General features: G+C 37.6%; 1 protein-coding gene across 1 annotated transcript; it reads left to right on the top strand.

The window, feature by feature from the left end:
* The first annotated feature begins 907 nt into the window (after positions 1-907).
* Positions 908-3,930, top strand: LOC127091237 (preprotein translocase subunit SECY, chloroplastic). Its single transcript, NM_001426948.1, has 7 exons — positions 908-1,176; positions 1,251-1,375; positions 1,457-2,142; positions 2,435-2,524; positions 2,650-2,773; positions 3,213-3,376; positions 3,565-3,930. Exons 1-7 carry the CDS (start codon positions 1,007-1,009, stop codon positions 3,787-3,789), a joined length of 1,584 nt encoding a protein of 527 aa, NP_001413877.1. The 5' UTR covers positions 908-1,006; the 3' UTR covers positions 3,790-3,930.
* Positions 3,931-14,210: the final 10,280 nt, after the last annotated feature.

Below are 14,210 nucleotides of genomic sequence, written 5' to 3'. Positions count from 1 at the left end.
TGCAAAATAAAAAGAGAAAAGTTACCACAACAAATGTAAAAGCTCTTGTGATTTTATAAAAAATTGCAGTTATGATATTAAAAAAATAAATCAATTATATATAAATGGAAGTCGAGGATAATTAAAGAAGAAAAATAGATCAGCCCAAAATCTCTTATTCCGATAAGTTGGTTTTTGTAAATAAAATTTATTGATTTTATTTATAAAAAAATACTATTTGTTTTGAACATACCAATGGCTAATAAAACCAACTCAATATGAAGGCCCAATTGATAGACTTGTCCCCCCATATTGACGCATATGTATAATTTTGCTAGGAGATCCACTCATCTTAATGGTTGAAAATTCAGCCAACATTACACTATACCGTGGTTTTTCTAATTGTTGTTCACTATTGTTCACCAAGGTAGACCACATTATATACTTACAAGTTCCTTTTCTCTGATTTCATTAACTTGATTGCTGGGGTGCAAACATTGCACATACATCTCAATTTAATAGAATCATTGAATCAAGACCTTTCCGAAGTAGACTTCACCAACATACCATCAATTTCTTGATCCACATTGAATTAATAGCCTTAAATAAACATAACACTCGGCAATATTAGTTTTTAAAATACTATGTATTATATTATAGGAAACTTATCATCTTATTATGTATTTTAAATATTATTATTGATCAAAATTAAAGAATAATTGTTATATACAATTAATATTAAAAAAAATTATATTATCAATTCATGACAATTATTCGTTCATATTATGTGTTTAAAATAAAAATCAAGCATCTTTAAACATCTATGATGAACAGATAATTGTTTTAAATATGAACTAGTTTAAAATGTAATTTTTATTATTTTATGATTTTTATATTACCTATCGGTTTTATATAATATCCACTGGCAAAGGATATTTTTGTGCATATATTAATAATAATTTAAAAATTGTTTGAGAGTTGAGAGAGTAGCGTAGTGTTGGCAATTGAAGTTCGTTTCTGGATAATAATGTTGATAACCGTAAGAGACCCTTCCCCTACTCTCCGCTGTTCTTCGCTTAACCGCCGTCTCATTCCAACAAAACACAACCTCTCTCCCCGTCTTCTCCGTTCATCTTTCCGTCAACACAACCTCTCTCTCCGTCTCCGTTCATCCTCCTCCTCCAATCTCTATACCAGGTAACCATTTCTTTCTATCAATTTTAGACCAAACAACAATGCAATTTCTCTAATATGTTTCGAATTCCATGCAGTTGTGACCTAGCGAATTTCGATCCTCTAGGCATTAATCCAGATTTATCTTCATCTTCTACTTGGAGAAATCTCCTCACTATCTTTCAAACCTCTTCGCAAAAAGATAAACCTCGAGGCGTAGCAGGTTTGTTTTACTCCGATTCCGATTATTTGTTTTCTTTTCTAAAGTTTCTAGCAACTCATTCATGTATTTTCAAACTCGCAGCTGCAATTGAGGATAGTTCAATTGATTTTGGTGACTTCTTTAATGGTCCACTGCCTGGGAAGTTTCTCAAGCTTTTAGGGTTTCTTGCTTTGTCGAGGCTCGGTGTGTATATACCTCTGGGTGGAGTTAATAGGGACGCTTTTCTAGGAAATTTGGATCAGAACTCTTTGTTAACTACTTTGGATTCCTTTTCTGGTGGAGGTATTGGTAGACTTGGAATATGCTCTCTTGGCATTGTTCCGTTCATCAATGCGCAGATTGTTTTTCAGCTTCTTGCTCAAGTGTATCCCAAATTGCAAGATCTTCAGAAGAAAGAAGGTGAGGCGGGAAGAAAGAAGCTTCTTCAGTATACTCGATATGCTTCGGTTGGATTTGCTATTGTACAGGCTATCGGGCAAGTTCTTTTCCTACGGCCCTATGCAAATGATTTTACTACAGAGTGGGCGCTTACTTCTGTTATCTTACTAACACTTGGCTCTGTCTTTACTACATACATTGGGGAACAAATTACCGAACTCAAACTTGGGAATGGTACCTCTCTTTTGATATTCACAAACATTATCTCATACTTGCCGGCGTCTTTTGGTCGCACATTTTCACAGGCGTTTAGTGATGCTAACTATGTTGGACTTGTTACCATCATTGTCTCATTCTTTCTGTTGGTACTTGGTATTGTCTATGTTCAGGTAAATCTCATTTCAATTATTGAATATACAACACAGGGCCCTCTTAAGTTTTCAGAGGCTCTCTGTAGGTTAACCAAAATATGTCAAATCAAATAGGGACTCTATTTTGTCATGGTTTAACTGTGACAGATATTTTAGGAAGCCCTTTTTCATCATGGTTTAAACGTGTCAAATTTTAGGCCATATACGGTATCCGGCCTTGGACACCCTCAAAGACGGTCCTGACACCTCAGTAATAAACAAGTATTTTAGAAAACTGAGTAATGTTGTTGCTTTCAATAATGGCTTTCAGGAAGCAGAGAGAAAAATTCCTATTAATTATGCTTCTAGATTCACCAGCAAAAGTGGAGGGATTGAAAAATCGGCTTACCTTCCGTTTAAGGTGCTCTCCTCGTTTACCTACCTTTTTGTACAATACTTAATACTGTTTGATGTGCATTTAATTATCCATAAAATAGAGTTTAGTAAAGTTTGAAATTTGAGAGTGTAGATCTTCGAATTTGGCAGGTAAATAGTTCTGGGGTAATGCCTATCATTTTTTCTACATCATCATTAGCTCTTCCTGGTACTTTAGCACGCTTCACTGGTTTAAGCTCACTGAAAACTGCTGCAGTGGCTTTGAATCCAGGAGGTATGTGGTTGGTTTATCTCTGGATTTCTAATAAAATATTTCTGCTTGAAATGTCTGGTCCTGACATTTGGTGTTAATCCTTTCGCACTTGATGCTCTATGAAACTGTGATCTTAAGAAAATAAACTGCTAAGAAATGATTGAAGAAATATAGGTCTTTCTGTCGCAATCAGTGTTTCCGATGGCGGGCCATTGCATAGAGCCAAAACTCCGACATATGGCATCACCATGTCTGCGTATGGCTTTATGGCACTGCAATCCTTCCCAATTCGGCCATGGCGGATAGCCAAAAAAACGCCACTGATATCTGCCGTTGCCGACATTTTACAACCCTGGTTGCAATACATTATGGAAATGGAATCCTACATTCTTTGTAGCCCTTAAACTTTTGTTTCTTCAAAAGTTGATTCCCTTTACTTAAACGGATATGTTTTTTGTAGGCTCCTTCTATCTTCCATTTAACATACTTTTGATTGCCTTCTTCAACTACTATTATACTTTCCTACAACTGGATCCCGATGATGTGAGTGAACAATTGAAACGTCAAGGTGCTTCAATTCCACTTGTCAGACCAGGCAAAAGTACAGCTACATTTATTAAAACAGTAATTTTCTTATCTCTAGCCTCGTGCTCCATGATTTTCTTACCGATTTTATCATATCTTTAACTTGGAAGTTTATGCTGATCACTGACATGTTTTGTTTTACCCTGAAACCAGTCATGCTAGTTAGAGAACTATTGGATCCATTCATTTTACACTGCTTAAAATATAAAATAAAATATACTCTGCAGGTTCTTAGTCGAATATCAGTTCTGGGTTCAACATTTTTGGCAATCTTGGCTGCTGGACCTGCAGTTGTTGAGCAGACCGCACACTTGACTGCATTCCGGGGGTTTGCTGGAACATCTATTCTTATTCTTGTTGGTTGTGCGACAGACACGGCCAGAAAAGTTCGAGCTGAGATTATATCCCAGAAGTACAAAAACATAGAGTTATATGATTTTGATAAGTATTGACCATTTAACAATTGGTTGTTTCCTTTGTCTAAACACACTACTAGATCATTTTATATTGACCTGTATATAATTTTGCAGAGCATATTTTTTTATATTTTATCTGTAATATAAAGATTAATTTGAATACATACAATTGCTTGCGAAGAACTAGTTTAATCAATCGTTGGAACTTATGGATATATATGGGCACAAGGCTCCAATTCTGTTGTACTCCAATTTCTGGTTGGTCGTTTGAGTAAATCATCAATTTGGTAAGACGACAAGATGTTCCTAACTCTGTTATTCCCCGTGTTTAAGAACTCGAGAGTCTACGTAGAACCGGTGGGGATTAAAAAATTAGTAACATGAAAATTGTAGCATAGATATTTAAATCCTACTATTATTAGAAAAATATAGGGTAAATATTTTTTTTTCTTGTACTCGAATCTAATTTGATCTTTTAATTTTTAAAACGATTATTTTGATTCTTTAATTTTTTATTAGTCATTTTCGTCTAATTTGTTAAAGTTGAAGGCAAAGTTTATTGATATTAACGGAGATGTCACAATTGAAACGAAAAGTGAGATGTGTTAGGGTCTCTAAATTTGTTAGTAAAACAATTTTTTTTTACATTTCTACAATGCATTTTTTTTATAAATCTACCATGCATTTTTCTTTCAGCAATCCTAAAAAAAACTTATACAATTGTGAATCCACCAAGATTAAAAAGATTGAAAATATATTAGTTAGAGTCAGTTGTAGTATAAAATCTAACAAATTAAAATATTTAAGATAAATTTACTTTATTGTGTATGGGAATGTGAATGGCTTCTCGTTAACGAGGTGAGTAACAACATTCTCAATCAACCTCATGTTTATAGCAAATAGGCACAAAAATAAAATGTATAAGTATTTTTTTTTCATTTTACACAACGAACTATATAGATGGGACAGAGCAGTTGAACCCCAATTATATGTGCCTATTTTATTTATGTTTCGTAACAATGGCAAATACATAATATTTACCGTATTACCAGTATTTTGAGGAAATAAAAAATTATCAAATAGAATCATAATATAACAACGAGCTTTAATTATCTTTTCATACTCAGTCGATTATTCATTTAATGTTATACTTGAATAATACAGTTTAAGATATTTTAAATTAATACCTTGGCCCCTAGGTTAACCTGAAGTTTGTCTCGTAGTTGTGTTTTCACACAAAGGGGCACTCAACAATTCCTCTCATATAGAGTTATCTTGGTTAAACCTACCATTTACGGCCTTACCATCGATAGGTAGACCCAACAACATGTAGACGTCCTCAAGTATGACGGTACATTCACCGAATGGAAGGTGAGATGTGTAGGTCTCGGGTCTTCATCTTTCTACCAAAGCAAGAATAAATTTGTAATCAACTGAGTATGAGATTATGTTGAGTAGATTACCAAAATTGCATGCTCGTAAATACGGTTCTATCAAAGGGTCGTCTGATACATATTAATGTACACGACATAGAAATCTCTTTGGGTCCTAAAAAAGATGATTAAGAGATAAGTAAGACTAAGACGCATACCTTGCTTTTTTGAAATCCATCCTCATCCCTATTTAACTGCATGCTAATACGACTAAGACGCAGTAACCAGTACAATAAACTTGCATTGCATCTTGCAAAAATGGCTTCATCACCACACTACATGATCAATACCCATACCGATGGTGAAATATTTGAATGTGAGTTATCCGATTTTAGTTTTTATAACACATAAGTTACTCGAATGTCCTGGAATTTCAGTATGGGTTTAACAGGTCGAGAGATTCTTATGTCGCGCAATCTCTTGTCGGCTTGGACAGCTTGAAAAATCAAAAGATTCCCAAGAGCCAAACTTATTGATAAAATGCACACGAAAGATGAAAAAAAAAACAAATAGATTAAAAAATGGGCCATATATTGAATAAAATAAGGTTTACAATAAATAGACGATCAAAATTTTCACATTTGAAACAATGAATAGAAAAAAAATTACAGTGTAGTCAGGTGAGATAAATCATCTACAAAAATTCGATATTTTTTGCTTACAACCAAGTTAAGTTTTATCAGTTGAAGATTCGAGATGGTGATGCTCATAATATGTTTCTCAGTCATGAATAATCTGGGTTCAATGATATTGAGTTATATATTTTAAAACAATAAAATCAATTGTCTCAATTCGTAGATTTGTCACAAGTGTTTTATGAAACTGATAATGACGAACGAGCTGAAGTCGATGCTATTGATGAGGAAGAATAAGAAGACGAGATATTGGTTTATGAAATGGTGAATGATGAAACTGTCGACCACCATCAAGAGTCATTACCAGCTAGTCATGTATATTGTCCACCTCAACATATGACAAGCTTGAATTTGGACGCAGATGAACCTCCGTCAGATATATTTCACAATCCTTACGTACAAACTCAAGGATCATTGAAAGAAGGAGACAAATTTCGCACTAAAGAAGACTGCTTCAGAGCCATTAAAAAGTATCACATGGAATTATCAATTGATTATATGGTTGATCGAACTAATGCAACAAGGTATAAGATCTATTGTCGTAATGAGCTATGTCTGTTCCGGTTGTCAGCATCTTATCGGAAGATGAATGATTGATCAGTCACCATTTATGCTAGACAGTCCACTATTTAACCGTAAATAAGTCAGGTAAAAAGCTAGTTTGGAAGCTCAGGAAATCAAATGTAAGATGCGAAATCGAGCCCGAGCAAGAAAACGGAAGAAAAAGCCAATTTTTGGAGAACCTGCTGTCCATACGCGTATGACCTTACATGATACGCGTATGGACCTTCCCAGTACGCGTAGCATACGTAAATGACCAGAGGGAAGGAAAATTCAGCCAAAAGACAAGCTTCTGGGCAATACGCGTATCAGTCTGGGCAATACGCGTACCAGTCTGGGCAATACGCGTACCAAAGGCTGTGTTACGTCCAATACGCGTTTCATACTAGGCAGTACGTGTATGGGACAGCGCAGTACGCGTATGGAGCACAAATTCAGGAAAAAGCCAACTGAATAGCTATTAAGAGGCCAGACCACGATTTTCCGGGGGTTGGACATTTTTTGGAGAAAAAAGACGCGTTTTGAGAGCTGGAGACTCAACGAATATCAAAGGATTCATATGTTCAAGAGTTTTCCGACTATTGAAGATTGATTCCTCACGAAATTCTGTAATGACAACAATATTAATCTTTGTTTTTACTTCTATTATGAGTAGCTAAACCCCCCATTGCTAGGGGGTGACCCTGATTCTGAATGTGACAGATTTGATGTTTATGAATGTATTGATTATTCCTTCTTTTCCATTGATTTGTTCTTATTACTGTTTTTTCTGCTTTATTCGTCGGACCAACGAATGATGATTTATATGAATAATATAAGCTGGACAGCGATTGTTCATTGATCTGGATAAGAACTTTGGATAGTAAAAATAACCTAGGACTAGGGATTTTCTATCTGACCGGCAATTCTTGATATTTGAATGCTTGAGTATGAACCTAATTGTTTATGGACATAGTAATTAGGTTACATAATCAAAGGTCTGTTACTAAGGACTTAGGAATAGATGCCCTTGAGGACCGAAATTAATTTGACGGGAATTTTGTCTAAGTCTTCATAAATTATATCTGTTACAGGAAGTTTCATTCACCGAACCCTAGCAATCTTCTCTCATTTGTATCTCGTTCAACCTTTTTACTTGTTTTCTTTATTTGAAATTGGTAGTATAATTACTCACCACACAAAAACCAAAGGCTTTTGTCTAATTGAAACAATCTATAAACTCTGTATCGTCAAGCAGTCCTTAAGATCGACAAACGGGGAAATTCCCTTTTATTACTACAGTGAGAAAAATAGTACACTTGCTATTTTCCCATCAAGTTTTTGGCGTCGTTGCCGGGGACTGCCAAAGATAGTAGAATTTATTAAGTTATTTTCAATTAGAATTTTGTTGCTCTGCATCCAAAATTTTATTTATTGTTAATTTTATTTTGTATTATTATTATAACTAACTTCTGTCTAATCTGTGTATGCGAGGTAAGGCCTCAGCTGATTTTCATTTTGACGCAGAACCAGAGAGAACATTGCGCAAAAAGCTCAGAGAAGCTAGAAAGAAGAAACTGGCCAACTCTGACACCGAAGAACCGGCCACACCTGTCACTCCAGTTTCTGTTCACTCCGAAAAATCTGAGTCAGACACAGAGTCACATCCAGACACTGAAAACATGGCTGCAGACCCACCTCCAGCGGAAAGACTTTTAGGTGATTATGGCAGACAGAATAACCCAGCAGTGCGGTTGACCATTGTTAACCAATCTGTTAATGTTGCTCACTTCCAATTACATCCCTCAACTATCCGCCAGTTAGAAAGCAAACCTTTTGCAGGAAAGATCAATGAGGATGCAAACAAACATCTGCAGAGGTTTCTGACTATGACTACATCATTGAAAATTGATGGGCATTCTGAAGAGGCAAAGAGATTGGTCATGTTCCCTTTCACATTATCTGAGGACGCTGAGGAATGGTTCTATTCCCTACCCGCAGGAAGCATTACTACTTGGCAACAAATGGAAACAACATTCTTGAATGAGTATTTTCCTGCTTCTGTGTATATCCGTAAGAGGTATGACATTGTGAATTTCAAACAGAAAGACGGAGAGACACTTGGGGATGCATACAAAAGATTCAAGAGATGTTTAGTTGCATGTCCTACACATAATCTGGATGAAACTGAACAAATGCAGAATTTTGTAAACGGGCTGAAAATGAAAACTAAGCAACTCATTGATACAGCTGCTGGTGGCTCATCTAATTTTTCAACAGCAACCGGTATCAAAAAGATCATCGAAGCTATTGCAGCAAATGAGCATTTGGAATTATATGACCGTACTGTGAATCAGCCAGAGGGAAAAATTGACTTGAAATTAGCAAACCAGGTAGTGAAAATGGAGGACCAGGTTGCTGCTGAGGTTGAAAGAAGATTGAAAGCTATGAATTTAGGTACCCAGACTGTTGCTCAAGTGCAACCGGTTCCGACCATGATTTGTGAGATTTGTAGTGGACCACACTTTACCATGCATTGTGTTGCAACCGCAGAACAAGTGCAAGCTATAAATTACTTGAGGCAGAATAATCCCTACTCCAATACTTATAATCCGGGGTGGAAAAATCATCCTAATTTCTCTTGGAAAGATCAGCAAGGTAATATTCAGAACCAAGGACCTCCACAACAACAACCACCGTACCAACAGCAACCTTATCAGCAACAAGTTCCAAAGAAAGCTGATTGGGAGATTGCTATAGAGAAGATGGCTACCCAGAGTATGCAATTTCAGGAAGAAACCAGAAATAATCAGAAAAGCACCAATGCATCCATTAAAAATCTGGAGATTCAATTGGGTCAGATAGCACAACAGATACCAAATGCCCAAACACCAGGCGCATTACCTAGTGCAACAGTGACAACCCGAGGGAGCACAATAATGTGAGTGCGGTAACAACAAGAAGCGGGAAATCTGTTGAAGATCTTAAGAAGAAGGATGAAGAAGAAGATCAATTGCTTGAAGTGGACCTGGAAATCTTAGAAAACAAGACACCAACTGAGGAAGAAAGTGTGACACTGCCGGTGGTGCAAGAAAAGCTACCTGAACCAAAACCCATCATTAAGCTTCCATTCCCACAAAGAAACAAAAAGAAGAAGCAAGATGAGAAAAATTTTCAGAAATTCATGGAGTTGTTCAGGAAACTAGAAATCAATATTCCATTCTCTGAGGCACTCGAGCAGATGCCTATCTATGCGAAGTTCATGAAAGACATCATCTCCAAGAAGCGCACCACTGACACTGACCCTGTTATATTAACTGAAACTTGTAGTGCTATTTTGCAGGGTATGAAGATTCCAGTAAAGAAGCCAGATAGAGGCTCTGTGACCATCCCGTGTACCATTGGAGACATGTCTTTTAAAAGGGCGCTGATTGATTTGGGGGCTAGTGTTAGCCTTATGCCTTTGTCTATTTACAGGAAGCTGGGAATTGGAAATGTTCAGGATACCAGAATGACACTTCAATTTGCTGACCACTCAGTGAAGAGACCTTTTGGGGTAGTTGAGGATGTTCTGGTCAAAGTTGATAAATTTGTGTTTCCTGTTGATTTTGTAATTTTGGAAATGCCAGAAGATGAAGAGATACCTCTGATTCTGGGAAGACCTTTCTTAGAAACAGGTAGATGCATGATAGACATTGAGGGAGGTACCTTGACCCTAAAGGTGTATGATGAAGAGCTCAGAATTGATGTCAGGGAAACTATGAAACATAAAGAGGAGATGTGTACAAACCACTCTGTTGAAGTAATTGATCAAATGGTAACTAGCACAATGCAAAGAAAGTTTCCTGAATTACCATTGGAAAGAGTTCTTAGTCTGTCGGTCAGAGAGATTGAAGAGAATGATGATGAAAAAGAAAAAGAAGTGCTTGCCATGCTGGATACACAACCTCTTTGGATGAAATCCAAACCACGTCGGTGGGAGGATCTGAGATCTTCACCGGAATTAGAAAATGAAAAGGTAAGTAAACCAGGTATAAATTTTGAATTAAAACAATTGCCTGTAAATCTTAAATATGTCTTTCTAGGATCTGGAACAAATTATCCTGCTATTATCAGTTCTGAGCTAAATGCCATAGATGAGGAAAAGTTGATTCAGGTACTAAAGAAGCATAAAAGTGCTATGGGGTGGACTATTGAGGATTTAAAAGGTATTAGCCCCACAGTATGCATACATAAGATACTGATGGAGGATAATCAGAAACCAGTAGTGCAACCACAGAGGAGGTTAAACCCAGCAATGAAAGAAGTGGTAAGGAAAGAGGTTGTAAAGTTGTTAGATTCGGGAATGATTTACCCCATTTCTGACAGCTCGTGGGTGAGTCCAGTGCATGTGGTACCCAAGAAAGGAGGAACCACAGTAATTTTAAATGAAAAGAATGAACTGATCCCAACTCGCACAGTGACAGGGTGGCGAGTATGCATCGATTACAGAAGACTGAACACTGCAACAAGAAAGGACCATTTTCCTCTCCCGTTTATTGATCAAATGTTAGAAAGACTTGCAGGTCATGAGTATTATTGCTTTCTGGATGGATATTCGGGATACAACCAAATTGCTGTAGCCCCGGAAGATCAGGAAAAGACTGCATTTACATGTCCTTATGGTATTTTCGCTTACAGACGGATGCCATTTGGGTTGTGCAATGCCCCAGCTACTTTTCAGAGGTGTATGACATTTATATTCTCCGACATGCTTGAGAAGTATATGGAGGTGTTTATGGATGATTTCTCTGTGTTTGGTTCTTCTTTTGATAATTGTTTAGCTAACTTGTCTCTTGTTTTGCAAAGATGTCAGGAAACTAACCTTATTCTCAATTGGGAGAAATGTCATTTCATGGTGCAGGAAGGAATTGTGCTAGGACACAAAATTTCCCACAAAGGAATTGAAGTGGATAAAGCCAAAGTGGAGGTGATAGCTAACCTCCCACCTCCCGTGAATGAAAAAGGGATAAGGAGTTTTTTGGGTCATGCAGGTTTTTATCGCAGGTTTATCAGAGACTTCTCAAAAGTCGCCAAACCGTTGACTGATTTGCTAGTCAAAGACAAGCAATTTAATTTTGATGAAAACTGCATGGTAGCTTTCGAAACTTTAAAGAGTAAGTTGATCAGTGCACCTGTTGTAATCGCCCCCGATTGGTCCTTGCCTTTCGAAATAATGTGTGATGCAAGTGACCTTGCTGTGGGGGCTGTCCTAGGACAGAGAAAGGACAAATTATTGCATGTGATTTATTATGCTAGTCATGTCCTTAACCCGGCCCAAATGAATTATGCAACTACCGAAAAGGAGTTGTTGGTCGTGGTTTATGCTTTTGACAAATTTAGATCATATTTGCTTGGTTCAAAAGTCATTGTGTATACTGACCATGCTGCTTTAAAGTATTTGTTTGCTAAGCAGGAATCAAAGCCGAGACTTTTGAGATGGATCCTCCTCCTTCAGGAGTTTGATTTGGAAATCAAAGACAAAAAGGGGTGCGAGAACACGGTCGCGGATCACTTATCTCGCATGTCCCCAATCAAAGAAACTGAGGAGGATCATCCTATTCGGGACACATTCGTTGATGAGAAAATACTTGCTGTTCAGGAGATACCATGGTTTGCTGACTATGCGAACTATGTGGTAGGTGGGGTTATACCTGATGACTTTAATTCTCACCAAAAGAAAAAGTTTCTTTATGATTGCAGGTTATACCTATGGGATGATCCATTTCTCTACAAAAAGGGAGTGGATGGGTTGATCAGAAGATGTGTTCCAGAAAGAGAGCAAGCCGACATTCTGAAAGCTTGTCATAATTCAGAGTATGGTGGACATTTCAGTGGAGATAGAACTGCAGCAAAAGTCCTCCAATCGGGTTTGTATTGGCCGTCGCTATTCAAAGATGCAAATTCTATAGTCAGAGAATGTGATAGGTGCCAACGAATAGGTAACATTACAAAACGGAATCAGATGCCGCAAAACTCAATGCTAGAAGTGGAGCTGTTTGATGTTTGGGGAATTGATTTTATGGGACCCTTTCCGCCATCATCTGGTAAGAATTACATATTGGTTGCGGTCGATTATGTGTCAAAGTGGGTAGAAGCTGTGGCATTACCAACAAATGATGCTAAAGTGGTGGTGAAGTTCTTGAGGCATAACATCTTCTCTAGGTTTGGGGTACCACGGGCTTTAATTAGTGACCAAGGTACGCATTTTATAAATAAACTCTTGGAGAATCTGTTGAAGAAGTATAATGTCAAACATAAGATAGCCACACCATATCACCCCCAGACGAGTGGGCAAGTGGAAGTATCCAACCGTCAAATAAAGCAAATCTTAGAAAAGACGGTAAGTGCTTCTCGGAAAGATTGGTCAGTAAAGCTGGATGATGCATTGTGGGCATACAGGACTGCATTTAAAACACCAATAGGTATGTCTCCCTATCAATTAGTTTACGGTAAGGCTTGTCATTTACCACTCGAACTCGAGCACAGAGCCTTCTGGGCCTCCAAATTCCTTAACTATGATCTTTTCAAAGCTGGTGAATCCCGAATTCTTCAACTCCATGAGTTGGAAGAATTCCGGAATCAAGCTTATGAAAATGCCAAAATTTACAAAGAACAAACAAAAAAGTGGCATGATCAAAAGATCCAGAAAAAGGAATTTCGGGAGGGACAACTTGTACTTTTGTTTAATTCCAGGTTGAAGTTGTTCCAAGGGAAATTGAGGTCAAGATGGTCTGGACCGTTCGTCATTAACAAAGTACTTCCTTATGGAGCAATAGAGCTTAAAAATGAGAAGAATGGCGACACTTTCAAAGTTAATGGTCAGAGGTTGAAACCATACAATCCCGGTGAAGGGGGACCAATTGAAACTGTTACACTCATCTGAGTATGAGGTGTCCCGTCGAGCCATGCGACGTTAAACGAAGCGCTGCTTGGGAGGCAACCCAATGGAGGTTTGATTGTTTTTGTCATTTTATTTTTGCCGAGTCAGTTATTGTTAAGAAAAGAATTTTTTTTGAATAAAAAACAAAAAGAATTTTTTTTTGAAAATGAACCTGCCAATACGCGTATGGGCCTTATGATACGCGTATTGGACACCAAAAATGCACGCCTCTGGTGAAACGCGTATGATACGCGTATAGACGAAGCATACGCGTATGATACGCGTAAGGGACCAGGCCATACGCGTATCACCTTATGATACGTGATCTGTTACGCAGATCACTTTTTACACTTGTTTCAGCAGCGTATGATACGCGTATGGCATAGTGATACGCGTAAGGTACGCGTAAGGAAGCCTGATACGCGTAGTGGCAGCGTATCATACGCATATCAGTTTTATGGGGCTGCATATATAGTTTTTGTCCGTACGGGCTTCATTTTCTCACTTTTTCATTACGTGTTTTCTGCGTATTACTGTGATTTTTCTCTGTTTTCTTCTTTTTCATTCAGTCCACAGATCAATATCATGTCTCAATCACCAAGCGAGGTCAACACATTCCGTACCACCTACCATGAAGATAGATATGAGCAAATCAAGAGTCGCAACATGGTCGAAGAAAAACATTGGATGTATCAGAATGACACGTATCCAGAGGTCACTAATATTCTGAAAAAGCAGAAGCTAATATACTTCAATGACAAAATCCAACCGGTTTCACTGGATCTGATCTGGGAGTTCTATGCCAATGCACTACGGGTAACATCTGATGAGGAAGACCCCACAGGGAATGCATCGTTCGTTTCATGGGTAAGGGGCAAAGTGGTCAAATATGATGGGAAGACGATTAACAGTGTGCTGAAATGCAAA

The sequence above is a fragment of the Lathyrus oleraceus genome, chromosome 1, assembly GCF_024323335.1.
Source record: "Lathyrus oleraceus cultivar Zhongwan6 chromosome 1, CAAS_Psat_ZW6_1.0, whole genome shotgun sequence".
Taxonomy (NCBI): Eukaryota; Viridiplantae; Streptophyta; class Magnoliopsida; order Fabales; family Fabaceae; genus Lathyrus; species Lathyrus oleraceus.
Note: the sequence above shows the minus strand (reverse complement) of the source record. Positions and strands in the feature narration are given on the sequence as shown.

What these genes read in the sequence shown, in the direction of transcription:
- LOC127091237 (NM_001426948.1), top strand. Translation starts at nt 1,007, where the DNA reads ATGTTGATAACCGTAAGAGACCCTTCCCCTACTCTCCGCTGTTCTTCG. An exon ending in TCCTCCAATCTCTATACCAG is followed by an intron (nt 1,177 to 1,250) that starts GTAACCATTTCT and finishes AATTCCATGCAG; the next exon opens with TTGTGACCTAGCGAATTTCG. An exon ending in CAGCTACATTTATTAAAACA is followed by an intron (nt 3,377 to 3,564) that starts GTAATTTTCTTA and finishes TATACTCTGCAG; the next exon opens with GTTCTTAGTCGAATATCAGT.